The sequence below is a fragment of the Leopardus geoffroyi genome, chromosome A2 (assembly GCF_018350155.1).
Source record: "Leopardus geoffroyi isolate Oge1 chromosome A2, O.geoffroyi_Oge1_pat1.0, whole genome shotgun sequence".
NCBI lineage: Eukaryota > Metazoa > Chordata > Mammalia > Carnivora > Felidae > Leopardus > Leopardus geoffroyi.
The window spans coordinates 18,138,888-18,162,484 of NC_059331.1; the positions used below are offsets into that span (position 1 = coordinate 18,138,888).

Consider the following 23,597-nt stretch of genomic DNA (forward strand, 5'->3'; position numbering starts at 1 on the left):
GCAGCAAGGCAATGTGGAATTTAAGAAACAAAATTTCTATTCACTCTTGTACGGTGAATGGGAAGCTGGAGAACTGGGCGGAAGAGTAAAAAGGAAAAGCCGAGCCCGGATGGTCTCTGCTGCTCGGGGGCCACCAGGCGGCAGCCTAAGAGTGTAGGCAGAAATTGCCGTCCTGGCGCGCTGACCCGAAGGCCCAGTTCTCTTTCCACCAGATAGGGGCCGGGAAACAACAGTCCTTTATCCACTCCACGGACGTCATTATGTCTTCTGTGCGCTACACTCGAATACAAACAGTGAAGCGAGGAGTCCATCAGAAAAACGCTGGTTAAATATCCTGACGGGCGGCGCTGGTGAAAGCCGGAAGAGATGCCTTGACCACTCTCCAATAAGCCGACCCCTCTCCCCCGAGGCCTCCCTCAGCCTTCTGAGCCGGCCGTACCCCGCTCACACTTGGGATCTGAGTGCTGGGGTGTAGCGAAGCGCCAGCCAAGGGACGCTAATACCCAGCGCCAGTCGCGACCTCAGCGACCGCGGGTCGACCCCGGGCCGGAAGTGACGCAACCGTACTGAGCACTTCCGGAGCTGCGGAGACGGCTCCGCGGGAGGAAGGAGCGCGGGCCTTGACCGGCGTCGGCCCGTCGCCTCCGCTGTCGCTTCTGCTACAGTGTCCGATCCGTCTGGCCCGGCCAGACCTGGTCTGGCCTGCCCGGGCTCAGCGGCCGCGGGCTGCGGCTCCCGGTAAGTGTGCGGCGCAAGTCGCGGCCTTGTTTACCCCGGCGCGCCGGGGAGGGGGGGGTGGGCTCTCCGCGCGCCTCCCTGGCCCGGCCGGGGCTCCGCCTTCGTCGCCGTCCGCGAGGCCCCCGTGCCCCCCGGCCGCCGGTTCACCGTCTCAGCTCCCAGCGCCGCCCGCGGAGGGGCGGCTGAAGGCTACGGCCGGGGCGGGCGGGCGCCTGGCGTCTCTCAGTTTTTTCTCCTCCCGCCGTCTTCTCAGCTGGTGGAGAGGTCGGAGGCCAGCGCCTCTGACCGACTGGCGCCGGCGCATCTGGGCCCTCCCTACCGGGCGCGCCGGAGAAACGCGCCGCCTCTGGGGCTTCCAACTCCAGTCATCTTTCGGAGCCTTCGCAGTGCCATTCGCACGGTTAGTTAACGCCCGCCTGCGAAGGGTCCACTGGCGCATGGGCTCCGTGTCCTCGAGGCTGTCCCGGCGCCTCGGTACCGACATTCGACCCGAGAGCTGAGCTGCCGTCTCGCCGGACGCTGCTGTGCTAGCCGCGGGAGAGGCAGCCGTGTTTTCGAATGACTTCACCTCTGTACTGATTGTTGCTCTGTCCCGTAGAACTTTCTGCCACAATGGACATATTCTATACTTCTGCTGCTAAGTAGGATAGTCCCTAGCCACACGTGGCTGTTGAGCATTTGACTTGTGGCTAGTGCTACTGAAAACCCAACTTTTAGGTTTTATTTAATTTTTAAGTTAAATTTTAATAACCACATGGGGCTAGTGCCAACCATTTTAGGATGGTGTAGTGTGGAGTTTTGAAACTAAGTTGCTGGTTCATATTTTAAAAGTGCTAAGTAGTTTTCTTTGGAGATGTAACCTTAGTAAATGACCATTCAGAGCCAAATATTATGTATGGAGTAAACATCGTCGGACTCGCCAAAAAGTGTTTTGTTCTTGTCAACTTTAAACAGAGAGAAGTCTTCAGTTTGGATCCTTTAGCCCAGGGAGGGTGTCACGTCTTTTGAACACGTGACTTTGGCTCTGGAGGAGAAGTAATTTCTATTACTCCTCTGTCTAGGGTGTAGGGATAATAGCTAACATCTAAAGGAAGTTAAAGCGTTGTCATCAGTTCTGTTAATAAGACAATAACATTCTGGACCCTTTGAGCAATGTCAGCACTCTTTTAAGTAGAATTAGGGATATTTAACTTTGAAAAGATTAAGTGTTTAAATCTAAACCTAGAACACCTACTAAGTATGAAATGGCTTTCTCTTTTTTGGAGGGGAGTCTGAAAGTTTACCCTGCTTCTTGAGTATTTAGTTGGTGAGAAGCCTATGGGCAAACCTCTAAGCTCCAATCCTGGGGAGAAATCCAGAGAAAGTGGAAAGCATGGCCTTTTGTTGTGATTCTGCAGGTAGATAGTATTAGGTTTTCTGGGAGGGTGATGGAGATTTATGAATCCTCATAGGTCATGAATCTTGTGGAAGTATTGTCTCTGGGTAATACTGGTTGCAGCAGTGTGATCTGGACAAGTTACTTAACTTTTTTGAACTGTAGCTTCCTCATTTGTAAGAAGTGGATGATAGTCACCTTGTAGGATTGTGAAGATTTAATGAGAATGAGTCAAACCTGAAATTGGCTGTCATTAAATGAGAACTAATATTGGTAGTGAAATTTTGTAGATGGGAACAATATTTATAGAGTTTATTCGCCCAAGAAGCAGTATCTTGCATAAAAATACAGGTTAAAAGATATTTAAAAAATCAGTTCTCTATTAAAAAAATTTTTTTTTTTTTTAATTTTTTTTCAACGTTTATTTATTTTTGGGACAGAGAGAGACAGAGCATGAACGGGGGAGGGGCAGAGAGAGAGGGAGACACAGAATCGGAAACAGGCTCCAGGCTCTGAGCCATCAGCCCAGAGCCTGACACGGGGCTCAAACTCACGGACCGCGAGATCGTGACCCGGCTGAAGTCGGACGCCCAACCGACTGCGCCACCCAGGCGCCCCTAAAAAAATTTTTTTTAATGTTTATTAATTTTTGAGAGACAGGCAGAGCACAAGTGAGGGGAGGGGGGCAGAGAGAGAGGGAGACACAGAACCTGACACAGGCTCCAAGTCCCGAGCTGTCAGCACAGAGCCTTACCGGGCTCAAACTCATGAACCATGAGACCATGATCTGAGCCCAAGTCAGCACTTAACCGACTGAGCCACCCAGGTGCCCCAGTTTTCTATTTTAGAAATAATTTTACATAATCATTGGACTTTAATTTTCATTTAGTTTATATTTACCTGTGTTAGAAGTATTTTTTTGAAGTTATAAATTCTGGTTTTCTAGGAAATCCTAAAGAATAAAGAAATAGACATAAGATTTCTTATTGAGTAAGCACGTAGTAGTACTTAGTTTTGGATAGTGAGATCTGTATCTGAGAAGGTCGGATGGCCTTTGAGGATGTCAGAAGAGAGGCAGCAAATGGATGTTAATATAGCCTACTTGACATCCTATTGGGGACACTTTTTATTTCACAATAACTTTTTCATGAGTAAAGGGAGGTCTGAAATGTTGGCGATATTCTGTATTAGATTATCACCATGGAAGTGACTTTATACTAAGTCTCATTTTAAGCCAGTTGCAGTTTACTTTGCTAACTTCTGTGTAACCTTTAGGATTGAAATTGTGCTAGTAATTTAGGAAATCTGAGCCATAGGAGCAAGGTGGTGGGTTTCCAAACTGAGGAGAGGGATTGGGTATCTATTTATATCACCAGTACTCCACGTTAAATTATTATCAGCTGTTTACTTTGAATACTTTCTTTTTTAGAAGGCCATGTAACTCTTTTCAGTATAATGACAGGTTTCTGTGGGACTTACAAGAAAATAATTTCATAGTTACTCTGGTCTCTTGCTGCATATCCTTTTAAATGTCTTTGCTTTTAAAAAAAATAATAAATTTGCAAAACCAGGGTGCCAACTTAAAAAATTTAAATAGAGTTATGTCTTTTTATTTTAGATGGAAGTTATATGACATAGAATATTTGGGGTGACATCTTGAAAGATCTTCAAGAATTACAGGTATTTTTAATTTAAAGATTAACTTTTTTTTTCTAAAGGAAAAATACCATAGTTTATTTGTAATTAGGTCATTCTATACCAAACAATTTGTTAGAAGTCAAACTGCAAATTCCCTTTTATTAATGTGATTTTAAAAAAAACTGGGCATTTATGGTTAGCATGTCAAACTTCAATTCACTGCTATTTTTATAATATCATTAAAAGGTGGCTCTGTAGTCCTTTAGACTGGTTACAGAGTCAGTACACGTTCATTTTAATGTGTTTTAATTTTTATCTTTGTCTTATTTATGGTCAGATAGACTTCATATATACTTTTGCATTTAATCCAGATTTGGTTATGGAAGTTATTTACATACCATTCAATCCAGATCGTCTTGCATTTTTTTTTTTTTTAATTTTTTTTTCAACGTTTATTTATTTTTGGGACAGAGACAGAGCATGAACGGGGGAGGGGCAGAGAGAGAGGGAGACACAGAATCGGAAACAGGCTCCAGGCTCTGAGCCATCAGCCCAGAGCCTGACGCGGGGCTCGAACTCCCGGACCGCGAGATCGTGACCTGGCTGAAGTTGGACGCTTAACCGACTGCGCCACCCAGGCGCCCCAGATCCTCTTGCATTTTAAAGTCCTATTAGTTTTTAGATTTAAATCACTGTTTAATACTGTTTCTTGCAGATGATCACTTGGAACGGTACTTATGCAGAAAAGTTAATGGGTTTTTACCAAAATCTTCTCTGAGGTGAAGTTAGGACTTGTGATTGTTTTGCTTTCTCAACTAGTATTCTCTTTTCATTTGTAATTGAGTAACATTTTGACCTCTGAGGTTTTTTTTTTTAATAACTTGTTCCATTTGAACTCTTTTTCTTCATCTTAAATAGATTTTGGTTTTTCCTACCCTTCATTCGGTCAAGGCAGAATATGCGTAGTTTTCCTTCAATTTGTAGTTTTCCTTCACTATTGGATCAATTTCTTTGTCTCAAAGTACCCCTTTTAAAGAATCAGTAGAGGGGTGCCTCGCTGGCTTAGTCAGTGGAGCATGCGACTCTTGATCTCGGGGTTGTGAGTTCATGCCCCACACTGGGTGTAGAGATTACTTAAAAAAAAAAAAAAAAGAAAGAAAGAAAGGATCAGTAGAATCCTTTAAAACTGAAAAATCAGTTAACTCTGCAGACTAGAGGAGGATGTTGAAGAGCTTTGTGCCTTTTATTTTTTCTTAACTAACTATGCACCTGTTTTTCAGATATCTGAGAGCAATGTCTGTGGAACAGTGGTATTTTTTTCCTAGACATTACAGTGGGAAGGAACTATGTCATTTGTGTACTTTATGTGTCACCGCTTAGTGGGGTGTAATTAGCAAAGAGATTTTAAACTTTGGTAGTTCAGCCTTTAGGTTGCTTCACCTGTGGAGATGTGCCTTTTTTTTTTTTTTTAAGTTTGTTTATTTTGAGAGAGAGCGAGGGAGAGAGGGAATCCCAAGCAGGCTCCTCGCTGTCAGCGCAGAGCTCAGTGTGGGGCTCGATCTCACAAACCGTGAGATCATGATCTGAGCTGAAATCAAGAGTCAGATGCCCAACCGACTGAGCCGTCTAGGCGCCCAGTGCCTCTTTCTTAAGGACTCCCACAAGAAGGATAAATCCATGGGAATTTGACCCCTTGACATGGAGCAGATGGCCTTCCTTATTTACTTTTCCATGTGAGGCCCTTCTTGTGAAGTTACCATCATTAGCTGCTTCTGCCCTTCAAGGAAAGAGTTTCCCTTCAATAAGCTTGGGTAGGGAGATGATGGTGAAGTTTCCTATATGAGGCCAGAGTTGGAATAGGCCATAATGGGGGGTAGGGCCAGCCTATGACATTTTGATTTTTGAATGGTTACTGTTATAACTTATAGTGAAAGTAACACTTATTTTTTTCTTTTCCTTCCTTAGAAGACAAAAAACACTAATGCATTTGAGAAAGTGGTAAAGTTTGGGGGGAGGGGAAAAAAACTGCTTTCCTGATCTGCAACTTGGCTGGATGCTAAGATGTCTGTGGACATGAATAGCCAGGGGTCTGACAGCAATGAAGAGGACTATGACCCAAATTGTGAGGAAGAAGAAGAGGATGAAGACCCTGGGGACATAGAGGACTATTACGTGGGAGTAGCCAGCGATGTTGAGCAGCAGGGAGCCGATGCCTTTGATCCTGAGGAGTACCAGTTCACCTGCTTGACCTACAAGGAGTCCGAGGGTGCCCTCAATGAGCACATGACCAGCTTAGCCTCTGTCCTAAAGGTGAGCAGTATTGTCAATTCCAGGTGTAATGCCCCCAGTTAAATCTAAATATGAGCTGTTGCTAACTGATGTCTCCTCTGTATTGATCAAATGAATGGCCCTGTAGTGAAACTAAATTTAGGTGTATGCTGCATTAGTTGGACACATTTGATGCTTCACTTTGTTTTCTAATATATGTGTATCTAAGGTCCTCAAATTCCCAAATTACTAAGGATTAAAAAGGAAGGGTGGGGTGGATTCGGGATAGACTGGAAGTACATTGAAGCGGAATTGCATAGATTAACACTGGTTTCAGAAAGTGAGTTTTATGAAACTTTATGAGGTAAGATATGATTAGCCTCAGGATTGTCATCCTCTACATGACCATGTATGAATGACTGGCAAATGTCTTGAGAGGTACCCAGGGTATGCCCTGAATAATCAGTGCCTCTGTGCTAATTGAGCTCCGTTGTATCATAAACTAATGTCTAATGTTGAAAGAAATTTTAGCTTGTGTTTCACTGATTTTGGGGTTTTATATGGAAAATTTAAAGAGTTGGTTATTTCAGCAAGAATCTTATTTTTAACACTTAAACTAGCATGCTTTTCAATCTTGCGCCCCAGGCCAGTTATTGTTCTTACCATGCACATTTTGTGCTATGTAATATTAGACTAGTACATAGTACACTCACATAGAACACTGTGTACTATGAATATCTTTATGTCATTTAGACAATTTCCCAGCATGTTTTCTTTCTCCTCTAATGTTGGCCATTATGTGAAAGTGGGGACATTTCTCTTATTTCATTGTTTTCGCTGACCTTCCTTCAGAAACTTATATGGATCTTGTTTTCTGCTCAAATTGAAGGTCAAGGACACATTGGCATGATTTCAACCAAATAATTGTCTTGTTGGTATTTAAATGGAAGTAACTAAGATGTGCTGTGTTATTTTTGTAAAAGCTGCTTTATCTACTAGTTTAGGGATTTTTTTTTTTTTCCAGGTAGTCAGCAAAGGTTAGCTAATATCTTGGATTTAGATAGTCAGGGCCTTGTATGGAAACCAACTTGACAATAAATTTCATATATTTAAAAAAAAAAAAAATAGGGCTTTATTACCAGCTAGTTGGAAGTTGAAGTCTAAAACTTTTTTTGTGACTCACTTTTGGAAGGATTGGAGACTTCTTGTGCTCAGCAGAAAGCTCTGAAGAATGGAGACCCATTGGAACATCTGGATTTGGGATTTCTACACCATAACTTTAGCAAAGCTGCTGGGACCTCTGTTTCCAGAGGACATTTCCCTGGTAGAAAAAGAAGCATCAGGTCTCTTCCTCACAATGCACACCTCTCTCTATCTGATCAACTCGTTTCTTTAACCATATTGTTAGGTTATATACAGTGTTGGCATTTAAATAGAAAAGGTATCATTAGGTGTGTGGCTATGTGCTGGAGATTATCATTTGACTAAGTTCATCAGGATGTTCCGTCTATGCATAAGAATTCTGTTTGTCAAGCAATCTGTGCTGATTTTCCTACCCTTTTGGAGACAGGTGAGGGACCCAGGCACGTGTCCTCCTTTTTTTTAAATTGTGGTAAAATACATGTAACATTTACCACTTTACATTCTTTCTTCTTATTAAGCTGATACAGGGTCAGCCCCCTGGAAAGTCTTCCTCCCATAGAAAGCCCTCCCTTTCCTTCTTCACTTTTTATACCCTCAGAGGTCCTTCAGTCTAGCTTATACTTTTCCTGAGCAAGCGTTCTTGAGACCCCTACAACGTAATGGTTGTACTCTCCTTTGGTCTCAGGGCCCAAACATCACAACCCATGTATATTAGAGCACATACTGCAGTCTTCTGACTGCTTTATCTTGTTTAACCTTTTTGCATATTTTTGCATGATCTCTCCAACTAGATTGTCACTTCTTAGAGGGCAGAAACTGCTTTATTCCTTTTCTTCCCCATCATTCCTGTCTCAGTGTTTCATCCATAGTAGGTGTTGAATAATTTCTTGGATACTGTGATTTCTTGGATACTGTGGGTTTTGTCAACTGTTGATGACAATAGCTGATGCTGTTGGTATGAGCTAGATTCCCTAGTCCCTCTACTGTACATCCTTCTCTGTTGTCATGAAAAGGCATTATGGCCATGTTGTTCAAGTGTCAACTATAGTCATTAGAGATTAGATTGCCAGGTAAGGTATTATAGGAGAGGAAAAATCTCTGACAAATATTTGTAGTCGATTATGTAGGTATGAGTCTTTAAGGAAAACAGAGTTAAAGATCATGAAAAGAAGAAGCAAAAAGTACTTGGTGTAGAGATGGAGTAAAAAAAGATGGAAGAATGTTGAAACACAAGGAAAGGGTTAAAGAGAAAATGGGGCAAAGAAGAAAATAGCCCATGAAAATTTAGATCTCGGTAGAAAGTAGATTTTTTTTCCTCCCTCCCTAGACCTCACTGAGGAGCATGTTAATAACCCATTTTCTTTCTGGGGCTGGGCAGCAAGGGTCTGGGTTCTTTTGGCGGCTTGGCTACATATAAAGGGACTTAGTGGTGTTTTAAGTAGTTTGGGAATTTGACCAAAGAGGCTAGGCAAAAACAGCTAAATTAAGAGTAAAGAGGAAATCACACACAATCTTTCTTTTTCATACTGGCTAAAAACTAATGTTTTTATTTTTGTGATATTTTATTTTTCTATATAATATATCATGAGGCAGGAGGGGATAATTTAAGTGCTGCATTTACAGAATGGTGTTTATTGCTGCTTTGGCTATTCTAGCTCCCCTGTTGCATGTGTATCAGAGAGTGGAGCTCAGTGGTGATCATCCAAATCACTGCTGGTGTTCCCCATTGATCATGGTGTTTGCACAACTCCATGACATATTGAGATACTTAATTATTTTATTGATTTAGGTGTTTGACTAGTAGAAAATATGACACGTATGTGGTTTAAAACTCTGCCATATGAACAGTTGTCTATGAATGAAAGCTAAGTTTGAGGACTGGCTTGACTTTTTCACTGATACTTGTGTTTATTTTACTTTGTTGTGTATTGTTGGTTGCCAATGGATGAGCCATTCTTCAGCATAAAAGTAACCTTATTATTGCCTTTTGAGATTTGACCTCTCTTAAATATTAAAATTCCAGCCTGGGCTTTTGTTGTCATGAGGGCCCCTGGTGTCAGGGTAACTTCCTATATGTGTTGTGAGACAGATCCATGAGTAAGATCATTAATTGAGAAAGGAAACTTCCCAGGAAATCAGATTAAGGGCTAAGGATAGACAACAGAGAAAATGCTTATCTGTTATGGGGGGGGGGGGGGGGCAGCTACTGGTGTTCAAATAATAGCAAAACTAGAAGCATTGTTTTTAGAATGAGCTGTCATCTTACAGATAGAATACAGTTGACCCTTGAACAATGCAGGGATTAGGGATGCCAACCCCCACACTGCCAAAAATCGATATATATATAACTTTGACTCCCCCAATCTTAATACTAATAGTTTACTGTTGACTGGAAGCCTTACCAATGACATAAACAGTCAATTAACACATGTTTTGTATGTTATGTGTATTGTGTACTGTATTCTTACAATAAAGTAAGCTAGAGAAAAGAGAATGTTACTAAGAAAATCATAGGGAAAAGACATTTATAGTACTGTAGTGTAAAAAATTTGCATGTAAGTGGTTTTGCCCAGTTCAAACCCATGTTCAAGTGTCAACTGTAGTCATTAGAGATTAGATGATTGCCAGGTGAGGTACTATGTTGTAGGAGAGGAAAAATCTTTGACAAATATTTGTAGTCAGTTACGTAGGTATGAGTCTTTAAGGAAAACAGTTAACTTTTTAAAACACTGTATTTATTTTTATATGAAACTCACACAAAGATTATTTGATTGTCATTGTTATAGATGAGAGAGGTCTTTTCTAGTAGTAACAGACATTTTTATTGCAAAATGTGCACTAGTTAGCCAAGAGGAATTTTGTCATTCAGTGAATCCTGTTAGTACTGTTCTGTGAAAATCCTGAGGCATTTGCTGTTGGCTGCTCAGGAAGGAGCTCAGCCATGGGAGAACCCCGGACAGTCTAGGCTGGCTTTCATTGGTGATGGGCCAGGGGAATCTCCTGCATGGTGCGCTCCTTCTCTCAGTAGCACATTAGGGGTGTGGGCGGGAGACAAGTGTTGTTATGTGGTTCAAGGCCCCACCCAATTGCATAAGAAGGGAGAAGAAATAGTCACTTTGGGCTAGATCTAGTCTATGGAGCAACAATGAGCTGTCTGAACTTGTGACTGGAGAACCTTGAAAGTGGAGTAGAAGGGCAGTGCAGGTAACACAAGTCCAAGCTCCATGGGTCAATGAAATGGGTGGAAAAGTTACCTTCTGTGCTAGAGTGGGAGACTAAGAACTATAGGTAAAAGAGAATAACACATGGAGGATCATAAATGCAGCCTGAGGTGTCTTTACTATTTGGAGGAAAGGAACAGAATTTTTAAACTTCTTCAGTGCTGGACTGCACTATTTACTTCTTAAGCCTGGTGTTCGTTCCCCAGATAGGATTGGAGAAATAGGCTGGTTGTGAGTGTTTTTACTACAGTTCTTGCTTTATGAATTGCTGTATTAACTGCAGTGGAGCTGGGAAAATGTTATGTAGAAATCTTTATTCTGCCACTCTTGAATTTGTTTTAAAATCTAGTGTTAGATATTCAGCAAAATGTGGCTGGAAAATCTCTTATGATTCTTCTGGATCATTTTTCCCTTTTGTGGATGAATCATAATTGGTTTTCAGGGCTTCTGACTCCCAAGTGCAGAAGTCTTTATAGTCTCGTGTTCAAAACAACCTGGTTTCTACGCATTTCTCACTTGTAACATGAGCAGTTGATGTTCTTAACACAAAATACCTTATATTTAACCTTTCTCTTAAGTGACATCAAGTTTTTGTATATCTAAAAAAGGACTTTCATTTTACTTAATCAACTTTTTAATATCCTGATATAGCTGGATTTTGGACCATTTTATTTTTATTTACATATTAGTTAATGGTAATTGTTTTTTTATTACTTCTCAGGGGAAAGTATCCTCAAGCTGGGCTTGGTAACACTGAGTGTGTGCTGAGCAGCCGTCTGATTTCTATTTTTATGACCTGATGTCAGGTTTCTTTGCATGCCTGCATCTCAATAGAATCTAGATTCAATTCCTGTGTTTCAAATAGTTGGTTATTAGTGGGCGTGTTGACATATTTCATGATGCTTTAGTGTGGAAGTCTGATGTGTGTTTTACTGATGTATAAATTTATTTTAAAAGGGTGATGAGAAATGTACAGAGTGACATTGAGAATTGCCTAAGTACAACTAGTGCTACAATTGTCCCTGTCTTGCCAGTTTAGAAAGGTTATTGTCGTCATTGACTTTGTGTCCTCACTGTGCACCTGGCACCACATACAGCAGGTTCACCGTCTTCCAGAAGAGAAGTCTTTAATCAGATTCAAGGCCAGCTTTCATTCTAGTCTTTTTCTTGTGCTTTCACACTGTCATAGGAACCATGTGTAATCAAGGGGTGATTTTAACACCACACTTGTGTTCTAATCCTGAACTATTTATTTATTTATATTTAACCTTATATTGTTGAGGTGTTACTACAGTATTTAAGAAAAAATATCCTTCGTAATTCTATTAACCTATAATAAAAGTTTTCTTCCGTGCTTGGTATCCTTCAGACCTTGTCCGTATTCGTGTGTAATATTACTGTGCTTTCAGTTCATTCATTCAACCAATATTTATTGAGCACTTACTATCTGCCAGGCACTGGAATGATATTCTTCTGCTCTTTTCTTGTATACAGGCATGCCTCAGATATTGCAGGTTTGATTCCAGACTGCTGCAATAAAGCAAACATCACAACAAAGCAAGTCAAATGAGTTTTGTGGTTTCCCAGCGCATATAAAAGTTATGTGTACACTGTACTATAAAGTGCAATAGCGTTATGTCTATAAAACAATGTAAAAACCTTAATTAAGTATTTTATGGCTAAAAAATGCTATTACCTGAGTTTTTAGCAAGTTGTAATCACAGATCACCATAACAAATATAATAATAATGAAAAAGTTTAAAATACTGCAAGAGTTACCAAAAAGTGACACAGAGACACGAAGTGAGCAAATACTGTTAGAAAAATGGTGCCGACAGACTTGCCTGACCCATGGTTGCCACAGACCTTCAATTTGTAAAAAATGCAGTATCTGCGAAGGACAATAAAATGAGGTATGCCTGTATTTTAAGTATTTCCCCTTGTTTTTACTTCATCCTCATAAATTACTTTTAACGGGTAAATATCACACCATCATATTGAGCCATAATTTGCTCAGACTTTTCCTGATGGGCATTTAGGTGAATACTTATATGTGTGACAGTTCTTGTGAACTGGTTATACTGCTGTGAACATTTTTGTGAATGTGGCCTTTGTGTCTGTTGGGCCTTGGCAAGAGTCTGGGCTGGTGGTCAGATGGTTGGGCTCCGTTCCCTTTTCTGCCATTTAATATAATGTGACCTTGGGCAAGTTCCTCAACATCTTTAAGCTTCAGTTTTCTCATCTGTAAAATAATGATAATACCTCCTTCACAGTATTAAATGAGATAATGCACATAAAGTGCCTGGCACGTGAATATTCGAACATGAATGTTCAAACAGATGTCATGGTGAAGGCAGGGCAAGCGCAGAAAAATGGGAATGTTACTTTCACATATTTGCTATGGTTCCTCAGAACATATTCTTAGGATTGTGTGTTTTGAGTCATAGGGTAAAAGCCACATTGAGGAAGGTTCTGGGTGACATATTGCTGATGATGCCTCTGAGTATGCGTGTGGTAGTTAGATCATGTACTTTGGATTCTTTTGCCTTCATCCAGAACCTCTGGTTCTCTTCTCCAGGAGCCCACTGATAAGAAAAGTAAAAATAACACAAAATGAATTTTGAATGGGACCAGGAAAAGAATGTAGGGGAATATAGCCTGTTATTCCTACCTTTCTGTTTGACTGCAGTGTTTGGTCTTGGGACTGCATTGACAGCACTACTTAATGAAGTGCTTAGTTGATTTTAGGGTTCTTATTTTTGGGGTATCTCCTTACTTGTGCTTTGTCCCACCCCCAGCCCCCCGCCAGCTTTAAAAATTTTGTCTTTGCCCCTACTGCTCTAGAAAAAATTTGAATGATTAGATTTCTCTGCCCAAAAGAGGGAAGACCTGTAGGAAAGATTTGAGAAAGGTACAGAGTGAGATACAGGAAGCTTTTCATCTTGCTCTTCCTAAAATGTGTCTGCCCTGTGGCTTGATTACTCAAATTGACATGAATTGTCAGATTTGAAGCTTATGTTTTGTTCCCTTTTCTTTGAACTGTCACAAACCTGTATACACATGAAATGGTTTTACTGTGAAAACCACAAGTTATCAACCATAAATAGAGAAAAATACAGGGAGGACGAACAGAAGTTGGTTTGGAGATTTTAAGAGAACAGAGCTCTTCTTATAATCATGAACAAAGAGTGGTCTCTATCTGGGAAAGTTGCTCTTTTTCACTAGCAGTTTCTTTCCTGGTACACGCTCTACTCACTCTCATTTCTTTTATCCGTTATTTTAGGCTCTCACCATCATTTTCCAGAGTCGGTAGATAGCCTTGCGTTCTTTTACAAGAAATAACTTTAATGCCATCAAACTTAGCTTCCTGGATTCTCTGTCTTAATTGATGATACCACCATCCACCAAGCTGGAAGCTGAGAATTTACCCTTGACTCCCTTCTCCCACGAAGCCCTCCTTGATCCCCAGGCAGAGTTGGATATCCTGTCTCTCTACCACTGTGTGCACGTTTCTTGCTATGTACTTATGGTGATTAGAAATTGTAAGCCAGGGCTTAAATTCTTTGAGAGTTGCTTGTTGTTGATCTGACTGTCTAAGCAGGTCAATAAATGCAAAAGTTGAGGATTTAACCCCAAAGCTCTACTTCTGTGTGCTCCCATTGGTAGATAGAAGGCATGCTTGTTAGAGGACTTCCATGAAGCCAGGTGAATTCTAAGCAGAGATCATATATACCTAGTAGATGTATGGTTCCCAGCTTGGGGTGCATCTCGGAATTAGTTCTGTCAATTCTGATTCAAAAGCCTGAACTTCATGCAGGTGTAATAAAACAGAATCTTCAGACACAATGTGAGGTATTACATATTACATTGATGTGGAGAATTCATGTGGAAGTACAAAAAAATTGTGAAACAATTCAGGTTATTGAAGTGATGAGGAAAGAGTTGTGTCCTTTCTTTGGCTGCTGAAAGGATGTGTCCAGTGTTCAGAGTGTACTGATTTCATAACTAGAGTGGGAGTAGGGTAAAGACACCCAACTATACTGGCAAGTTGGATAGGTTACCTGTAATATTTTTGATGTCTAAACGTACTTCTTATGCCATCAGTTATCAAGATAAAAGTGTGTTCTTATCTCCATGTTGATAATGAGTAGCTACAAAAATGACTAATAATATCTGCAATCATAAATACAATGTGAATGTTTTAAAAGTTTTCAATTTTATGACATAGACTATGTCATCTGTTTTGCCAGTGTTTTAACATTGGCTTCTGCTGCAAGATGGCTCACTGCCCTCACATACCTTTGTACCCCCTCCGTTTGTTTTTGTTTGTTTGGTATTCAAATGTCTGTAGCAGTTTTATGTGCAGTAGCCAAAAACTGGAAACAACTCAAATATCCACAAACAGATGAATGAACAAATAGTGGCATTCCCATAGAACAACATACTTCTTCTCTGCGGTATAAAAAGAGTGAATGGTTCATCATTGATAAATCCCAAAAAAGTATGCTGCATGAGGGAAACCCAGGGGGTAAAAAGAGTAAATATTTTATGATTCTGATCATATAAAGTTTTAGAAAATGCAAACTCATTGTGAAGGAAAGTAAATCAGTGGTTGCCTATAGAGTTGGGGGGGAAGGGAGAAGGATTATGAAGAGCATGATGTAAATTTAGGGGTGGTTTTCTCTTTTGAAATATCAGGAAAATGAAAGTAAAGGCATTTTGTTATGCAAAATGCATAACAAAGGCATTTGTTATGAGTTATAAACTCATAACAGGTTGAGGGGTGGTATGTGGGGACATTGCACACAGGAGCCAATTTGTCCAGCAGATCTTTGAAGAGACTGTGGGCTCTCATTTGACTGACAAAGGCTGGAAGAAATAAGTGAGCTGGGAATGAGGGGATTAATTAATTAAAAGTTTCTGTGTAGGACAGTCAGCCCTGCCCCCACTTGGTTTCAGGACAAAATAATCTGCCTATTTTTAAGAAATAGAATAACCTGGGGAGAAATAGGGCCCTTAGAGTGTGAGGTTGGATGACCTTATTGGTCAGTTTGGAGGTTCTTGAGTCTTGTGTATTAGCTGCCTCTGATTAAGCACCCTTAAAGAAAATTAGAAAATCCAGAATTAGGATTTGCTTTCCTGACCACCCCCCTTTTTAAATTTAATATTCATATAAAATTAACCATTTTATATTTCATTTCATTTTATCTTATTTTATTTTAATTTTAAGAAAACATGAGTGGGGGAGGGGCAGAGAGGGAGAGAGAGAGAATCCCAAGCAGGTTCTGCACTAACAGAGTGGGGCTTGAACTCACAAACTCAGATGTGATCTGAGCTGAAATCAAGAGTCAGATGCTTAACTGAACCACCCAGGTACCCCTAAAATTAACCATTCAAATTTAAATTCAGTGACTTTTAGTACATTCACAGTGTGCAATCATAATCTCTACTTCTGAAACATTTTCATTACCCAGAAGGAAACTTGGTATCCATTAAGTAGTTATTTTCTGCTCCCCCCAGCCCTCAGCAACCACTAATCTGCTTTTTGTTTCTATGGATTGACCTATTCTGTATGTGTCATATAAATGGGATCATGCAATATGTGACCTTTTGTGTCTGGTTGCTTTCACTTAGCATGATGTTTTAGAGGTTCATCCAAGTTGTAGCATGTATCACGACTTCATTCCTTTTTCTGGCAACCTTTCATTTTTTACCGTGAATAGCTAACCAAGGATCACCAGACATTTGAGGAAAACGTGCAAAATAGAAGAGAAACAGGAAAATTGACCTTAGGTGAAGCAGACCAGTAGATGATTTTGCTTGTTTATAAAAGTGCACTATTTAGTATTCTCCAGGATATTCAAGAAGATGTGGCATCCATGAAACAATCAGAGATGCCATCTGGAAGAAACTGTCGAAATAAAAAAGCTTGTGGAGATGAATTATGGGTTTGCCAAGTTAAAATATATTCCGTAGATCAGAAGATAAAATCAAGAGAAAAATCTCAATATAAAGCCAAAATACAGGCAAAAATTGTATGCAGAAAAAAAGAAACATGGAAGATCAATCCAGAGATCTATCATCTACCAGAATTTCTGGGAAATGAGGACAAAAAATTAAAAGAAGGGATATTTCAAAGTATAAGACGAAAATATCCAGAATCTACAGAGAGGAGCCTATTGAAAGGGTCTACCCTTTGCCCAGAAGGATAAAGGCCCACCTGCTACAATTGTCACTGTGAAGTTTCAGAAAAGAATAGATAGAAAACCTGAAAGTTTCCATGAAGATACACTGGGTCTTCTGAAAAAAAATGGGAATTAGATAGGTCGTCAACAACAGTGACAACCAGAAGACAGTGGAACAGCAGTCTTCCTTCCAAGTCCTGAGGGAAAATCGTTTTGAACCTAGAGTTCTGTCATTGCAAAATAAGCTTGTTTTCAGAAGTGCGAGGACTCCCAAAATTTCCTTTCCTTGTACCTTTTCTGAAGCAGTTACTTGCAGATGAAAATCAAAAAGAGGAAAGTAAAGAATTCAAGAAATGGTTGAACTAATAACCTAGTTGTCCAATGAAAATTTTCATGTTACTTATACAACAACCCTGGAAAGCAGTCAGCCCAAATTTGAACAGTTTTGGTGGGATCCAAGAAAAATTTATTCGAGAATAGGAATGGGTAGATTTCAAGCAATAGATAAAATGAAAAAGCTGGAAGATAGTTGGAATATGGTAAAGAGACCATAGGGCTCTTTACAAGGGACAAGGGAACTAGAATCCCTATGCAAAGCAGAAAAACTACATGCAAAAAATTATAAGCCAAATATAAAGCAAACACATATATGGCACAAGTATAAGTAAATGGTGGTGATTGAATAAAGATAATGTATTTGTGCCTAATGTATGGATATCCTTCTTTGGCCCAAGGACAGTGACATTGGAAGCACAAACAAGAAAATGCAATTCGGGTCCTGTAAACAATATTTTAAAGTTAACAAAGGTAACTGATAGAACTGATAGTAATATAAATATAAAAAGGTTGGGGTTTGGAAGGGGAAGGTAGGGAGTGGTATAAGTAAACTAAATCTGCTAGAGAATTGTGGGCACACTTAGCAAGGTTGGTGACAACCAGAAGAAATGGTAGAGATTTCTCCTGTATTGGAAGACTGGGAGGCTGGGGAGGGATGGGGTGGTGGGTATTGATCCTTTTCATCAAAGTGCTCTTTATGAACCATTTGATTTACTTTGTTCATTGTTCATTGGTGATTGGGGTAGGTTAAGAATTTGTTGATTCCCAATAAACAAGTGTTTTCTGAGTGTCTTCTGTTGTTTTAACTTTTAGATAGATGCTGAAAGATGGGGAAAAAATAGTTTGACCTCTACCATAAAATAATTTTAAGATCTCTTTGCCTTTAGTTTCTGCCACCTCTTTTTTTAAAGTGGTGAGAGAGGAGATATAAATAAATCCTTTTCTACTTTTGTTTCATATTTTCTGATATATCCACTAAAAGTTCCACTTTGATTATCTTGATCTTTTGAAAAACTTAAAGTAGCTTCTCCAGACTCCAATCTGAACTCCTTCCTGTTGCCCCTCTCCCTAACCCATATGTTTGATTTTTGCCTCCTCAAACCTCCTGTGAGCCTCTCTGCCTTTCAGAACCCTCTGCAACTCTCAGAAGACCTCTTACATTTTGTTTGTTTGTTTGTTTGTTTTTAACCTTCCTTAGAGGAGCTATATTTGGCCTTTCCCTGCCTCTTTCAAGCCCATGAAGGCTTGAAAGCTCTTGGTGCCTCTCTGGCTTCTGGAGGAGAATGTAGGTATGAGGTGACAGAAGGAAGCGTTAGCGTGTAGGACCTAGTACTGGCACCGCTATTGTTCCAGGTGCTTGGGTATGGCAGAGAAGGAAATTATTATAAATCTCTGCCCTCAAGGAGCTTCCTTTCTGGCAGAGTTGTTCTTTCTTCCTTTCTTCTTTACTTTTTTTCTTTCTAGAGAGAGCATGTATGGCTGCAAGCATGGGGGAGGAGCAGAGAGAGAATCTTAAGCAGGCTTCGCACACTGCATGGAGCCTGACATGGCAGGTCCCACGACCCTGGGATCATGACCTGAGCCGAATTCAAGAGTCAGACACTTAACAGACTGAGCCACCCAGGCACTCCTTGATGGAGTTTTATATAAACAGAAGGGTTATAAAAATAGCATTATATGTTTTGAGCATAGCTAAGGCCATCAATCTGTAGCTCTGTCTTTGAAATATGCTCTTGGACTTTGTGGCTTTGTCAGTAAGATATGCTAGCCTCTGAGGTATCCTGTAGAGAAGAGGGGGGATCTGAATGGTACTGCCCAGTAGTATTTGGTATTACCTCTTACTTGCCTCCTCACAGTAGCAGTAGCTACAAGAGGAAGAGCATTATTTGAAATCATTTTTGGATAAGATGGGCTTTGGCTGCAGAAACATGGTAAAAGATTTGGATTTTAATCCTACTATGTGCAATTCGTTGGATGTCAGCTCCCGTCTGCCTTTTTTTTTTTTTTTTTGGCTTTGGTTACTGGATACGACCTTGGTTTGTAAAAATGGTGATCATCCTGCTTATATGGAACCCCCTGGAAAACACAGAATTCTAGTAGGGGCTCAACCAGCCTTTTGTACTAAGTACTTCCCAGAGGTTTTCTATTAAAATGCACACCCTAAAAGATAGTCTGGCTGGGTTTACTCCATGATAATGTAGCTGGTGGGGGATAGATGAGGTACAGATAGAGTGGACCTGGCCATGAGTTGATGTTGGAGCTGATGGATGCATGGGTCTCATCATATTCTTCACTTTGTAGATGCTTGGAATTTTTCATAATAAAAAAGTATCCTTATGGTCAAGGATGATGACTTTCATATTTTTGCTTTATTGTGTTTTGTGTAAATAACTATTTGGGGAGGTTGTTGGGTTTTTTGGTATTAATTTTAATGATCAGAGACAGCACTGAGTTAAGATTAGACTGGAGAGAAATCTTCAAATTTAATCAGATTTTTAAAGCATGAATAATGTGGGTGCCTCAGTTACAAGTGTGCCCTCCCTCCGTGGAGACCTGTAAAGAAAAAGTGAAAGGAAGCCAAGTTATGATCAGGTGCCAGAGAGCTGACCTTCTAGAAGCTGAGAATATGTAGATGTGAAGTCTGGGAGAATGAAGGCCCACCCACTTAAATTTGATTGTTGGGGTGAGCCTCGCCTAAGGTAGCTGGGACCCCACTGCCACCACCACTGCTGCTGATTTTGTCCCATTCTAGTAGGCCGATGTTCACCTACTCCTTTGTCTCTGTGCTTTAACCTTGTTTCTTCCTCTTACTCCTTTAGTACCTTCTCGCCTCACCCCCCACCCTCCAAGACCTGAATTCATCCATCTTGATCTCCTTAGGCTAGCTTTCCTTTATCATGTCCCTTTCTATCCTGGCCCAGAAGCTCACCCACAATTCACTCCTTTCCTTCATCTCTGCTGTTTAGTGAATGACCACTAGTGTTTGTTAACAAATGTGAATGGACTACGAAGTGGCTTAACACAGGCTGAGGCATGGAGACCCATTCGTGTAGCCTTAAAAAATTTCAGGCAGTTGGCAAGTAAGAATTCTAAATAAAAATTGAAACTACCACCTGTATTTTTTCAGGCCGTTGATGCTCACTGCCATCAGCTGCATCCTCCCTATGGCACTGGTAAGTGTGGGAAGGGATGGTGACAGTTTTGGTGGGCTGCTGGATTTCTTTTTTCTGGGGGAAAAAAATCTGTTTGCGAGCTGTGTTATTAACTTGTCCCTGAGGGCTGGACAGCTTGAATCAACTGTAGGAGACTAAAAAGAGGAAGAAGCAACTGACCATGTTCGTGGGTTTCCTTGGAGAACTGTTGTCAAGAGCAGAGGCTATTCACTACGTGCCTTGATCCTTATATAAAATTAACATATCTTATGCATTATTTTTGAATAATAAACATATACGATCCAAGTACTCTGGGATGTCAAGTAGTAACTGTTAAATTTCCTGAAAGTCTTAAAACATTTTCCCCAAAGATGGATGTTGGCTGTGTTAGAAAGGGTCTAGAATGTTGTATGTACTTACCATTTCCTTCAGTAGCTCTGGTATTTTAAGTTCTTTGTGGTCAGGAGATTAAGAAGAGGTAGGCTTAGGAACCTGTGATATAAAAAATCATTTTGCCACAGTCAGCTTTCTGCATAGGGACCTAACGGAGAAAATATACAGCAGTAAATTTGAAATGCAGGGTGGGGCAGCAAGTCAGAATTGCTGAAGTATAAGCCGATAACCAAATTGCTGCTGCTGTTGCCTTATCTAAGGTCTTGAAATCCTGCTGCTGTCTCCTTGTAATGAGTGGGTTGGAGGCCACAAGATTCAGAGGTTTTATCAAGGTGTTCTCCACTCTAACTGACAGTTTGATGTTTACACTATTTCATTTCTCTAGTCTCTGAAGCCCTTAGAACATGGAAGAAAGTGTCTCCAGAATATCTACTGAAATGCAGAGGTTGTGGACTTGTGTACTACTATTAACCAGTGAGGACCTCCTTGATGGCAACAAAGGCTAAAGCATTCTTGTACACTTTATTACATCTCTGTGAGAAAATCTTAGCATCATTGCCCGAATTCTGGATTTCCCACTGGTTCCCACTCCCTACCCCCCAAGTCCTCCTTATGAAGTAGGGATAGAATTGTGTAGCACACTTACTATATTGTTTATAAGAAACAGAAAGGAGAACTTGACTCCCAGCAGCTGTCTACTCCTTTAGATATCTATGCACAAGTGGTAACTACTGGACATGTTTTGAGGACCTGTATCAGGGAAATATCTTCTAAGCGTCTGTCCCAAACATAGATTATAGAAGATGACAGAAGGTTTTTGTCTGCAACCTTTGGGATATATTGATGACCAGCAGTAAAGTCCTTTCTGGCATGCATGTAGCTAAGGGCTTTCTGGAATAAAGATATGGAAACCACTTGAGGGTTTGAGGATTGTAAATGGAATGCAAAACCAAGCAAGATTGGATTGGCAGTGCAGAGCAGTGGTTAGGGTAAATGACAACAGAGGGCAATCCCACAGTTTTTTTCAATCTAGAAGGAAAGCTCCTTAGAGGCTCCTGACCCTAGGAACTGGTCAGGTTTGAGGATACAGGGAAAGAGGGAAAAAGGGCAGGGAAGATAGGCTGCTCTTGGCTTCTGCTCTTACCTTATCTTTAACTCTGTAAAAACCTTCTCTGGGCCACCAGAGACTCAAGGGAACCCTTCAGTCTTTGATGAACTTTATACCACTACTTGCCCTCCCTTCCCCACCCTGATCAGTCACATCCCTTCCCCAGCTCCCAGGAAAAATAAAAGAGTTCTTATCTTTGGGGCTTATGTTCACACTGACCAAGGCTTTTAGACATGACTGTGATAACCCAAAGACAGGCTTGAGAGCTGTGCTTTGTGGAACAGCAACATTTAAGGAGCCAAAAGACTAGGAGCAGAGCATCTAGTGAAACACTAAGAAAGCTTGGTCTGGGAGGTCGAGAGAGAGCCAGAGAGCATTATAAAGTTAACTAGCATTATAGACCTGTATGGAAGTTGTATCTATTTATGCTGAAATTCACATTGTATGATCAGTTAACCTTTAGTCAAAACTATATTAAAACTCTGAAGGAGGATTTTTCGAAAGGTCAGAGTGACTAATGCAGTAGCTTAAAGGTCAGCCTTTTGTTTATTGTAACATTTGTTTATGTAAGTTATTGCCATTATGTTAAATAAATTTGGCAAACTTTTCCATCCTGATTTCTATTATGAAAAATTAAAATATACAAAGAAGTTTAAGGAATTGTATAGTGGACATCTATATACCTGTGATCAAGATTATACAGTTGCTAACCTTTTGCTACGTTTGCTTTGTTATATATCTAGCCATTGACCAATTTTATTTTTATACAGCTTTATTGAAGGATTATTTACATTCCATTAAATTCACCCATTGTAAAGTGTACCATTAGAAGAATTTTAGTAAATTTATACAACTATGTAACCATCACCACAATCTGAGTTACAGAATATTTTCATCATCTGGAAAGTTCCCATGTGTTAGTTAGTAGTCAGTCCCTGCTCACAGCCCCAGGCAACTAGTGATCATCTTTCTGTATGTATGGTTTTACCTTTTTTTTTTTTTAGAAATTTCATATCAAAGGAATTATACAATATGTAGTCTTTTGTGTCCAGCTTCTTTCACTGAGCATAATGTTTTTGAGGTTCACCCATGTCATATTACATGTCAGTAGTGCTTTCCTTTTTATTGCTGAATTTTCTGTTGTATGGATATATTACATTTTTCTTATCCATTCATTCATCAGTTGTGGACATTGGGTTGTTTCCAGTTTGAAGCTATTCTGAAATATGCTGCCATGACCATTCATGTCCAGGGCTTTAAATGGACATATGCTTTCATTTTTCTTGGATAGATATCTGGGAGTGGGATTGTTAGGTTGTAATATGTGTGTTTAACGTTTTAAGAAACTGCCAAACTGTTTTCTGAGGTGACTACTATTTTACATTGCTGCCAGCATTCTGTAGGGGTTCCAGTTTCTCCACATTCTTGCTAGCTCTTGGTATTGACAGTCATTTGGATTATATTCATTCTAGTGAGTGTGAAGTGGTATCTTGTGGTTTTAATTTGCATTTCCCTTATGACTAATGATATTGAAGATCTTTTCTTTTGCTTATTTACTGTTCATACATTTTTGGGGTGAAGTGTTCAAATCTTTCATCCATTTTTAAAAATTAGGTTGTCTTCTTGAGTTGCATGTGTTCTTTATAGATTCTGAATTAAATCCTTTATCAGATACATGATTTGTAATTATTTTCCCTCTGTGGCTTATCTCTTCCATTTTCTTAATGTCTTTGAAGAGTAAAAGTTTAATTCTGATGAAGTTCAGTTTATCAATGTGCTTTCATTGTCTTATGTAAGAAATCTTTGCCTAAGCCAAGGTTGCAAAGATTTTCTTGTAGAAGTTTTTTAGTTTTTAGTTTTACATTTAAATCTGTGAACTATTTTGAGTTAATTTTTGTGTGATATGAAGTGTCCAAGTTCTGTTTTGTTTTTGCATAATGATGTTCAGTTATTCCAGAACCATCTGTTGAATGTTTCCTCTCTTGAATTCCTTAGCACCTTTGTTTAAAATTAACCATAAATGTCTGAGTTTACTTCTGA

General features: G+C 40.0%; 1 protein-coding gene across 5 annotated transcripts in view; it reads left to right on the forward strand.

Moving 5' to 3' along the window:
- The first annotated feature begins 159 nt into the window (after window positions 1–159).
- ARIH2 (ariadne RBR E3 ubiquitin protein ligase 2) overlaps window positions 160–23,597 on the forward strand; it is a 50,317-nt gene continuing 26,879 nt past the window's right edge. For 2 of the 5 annotated variants that reach the window (XM_045496808.1, XM_045496809.1), the window contains exons 1-3: window positions 552–738; window positions 3,732–3,793; window positions 5,717–6,061. In XM_045496808.1, coding sequence (XP_045352764.1) covers window positions 5,813–6,061 — 249 coding nt within the window. In that variant the 5' untranslated portion in view covers window positions 552–738; window positions 3,732–3,793; window positions 5,717–5,812. Of the gene's footprint in view, window positions 739–851; window positions 1,139–3,731; window positions 3,794–5,716; window positions 6,062–20,031; window positions 20,078–23,597 lie in introns of those variants that run through there. The other 3 variants (XM_045496807.1, XM_045496806.1, XM_045496810.1) reach the window with 3 other exon arrangements.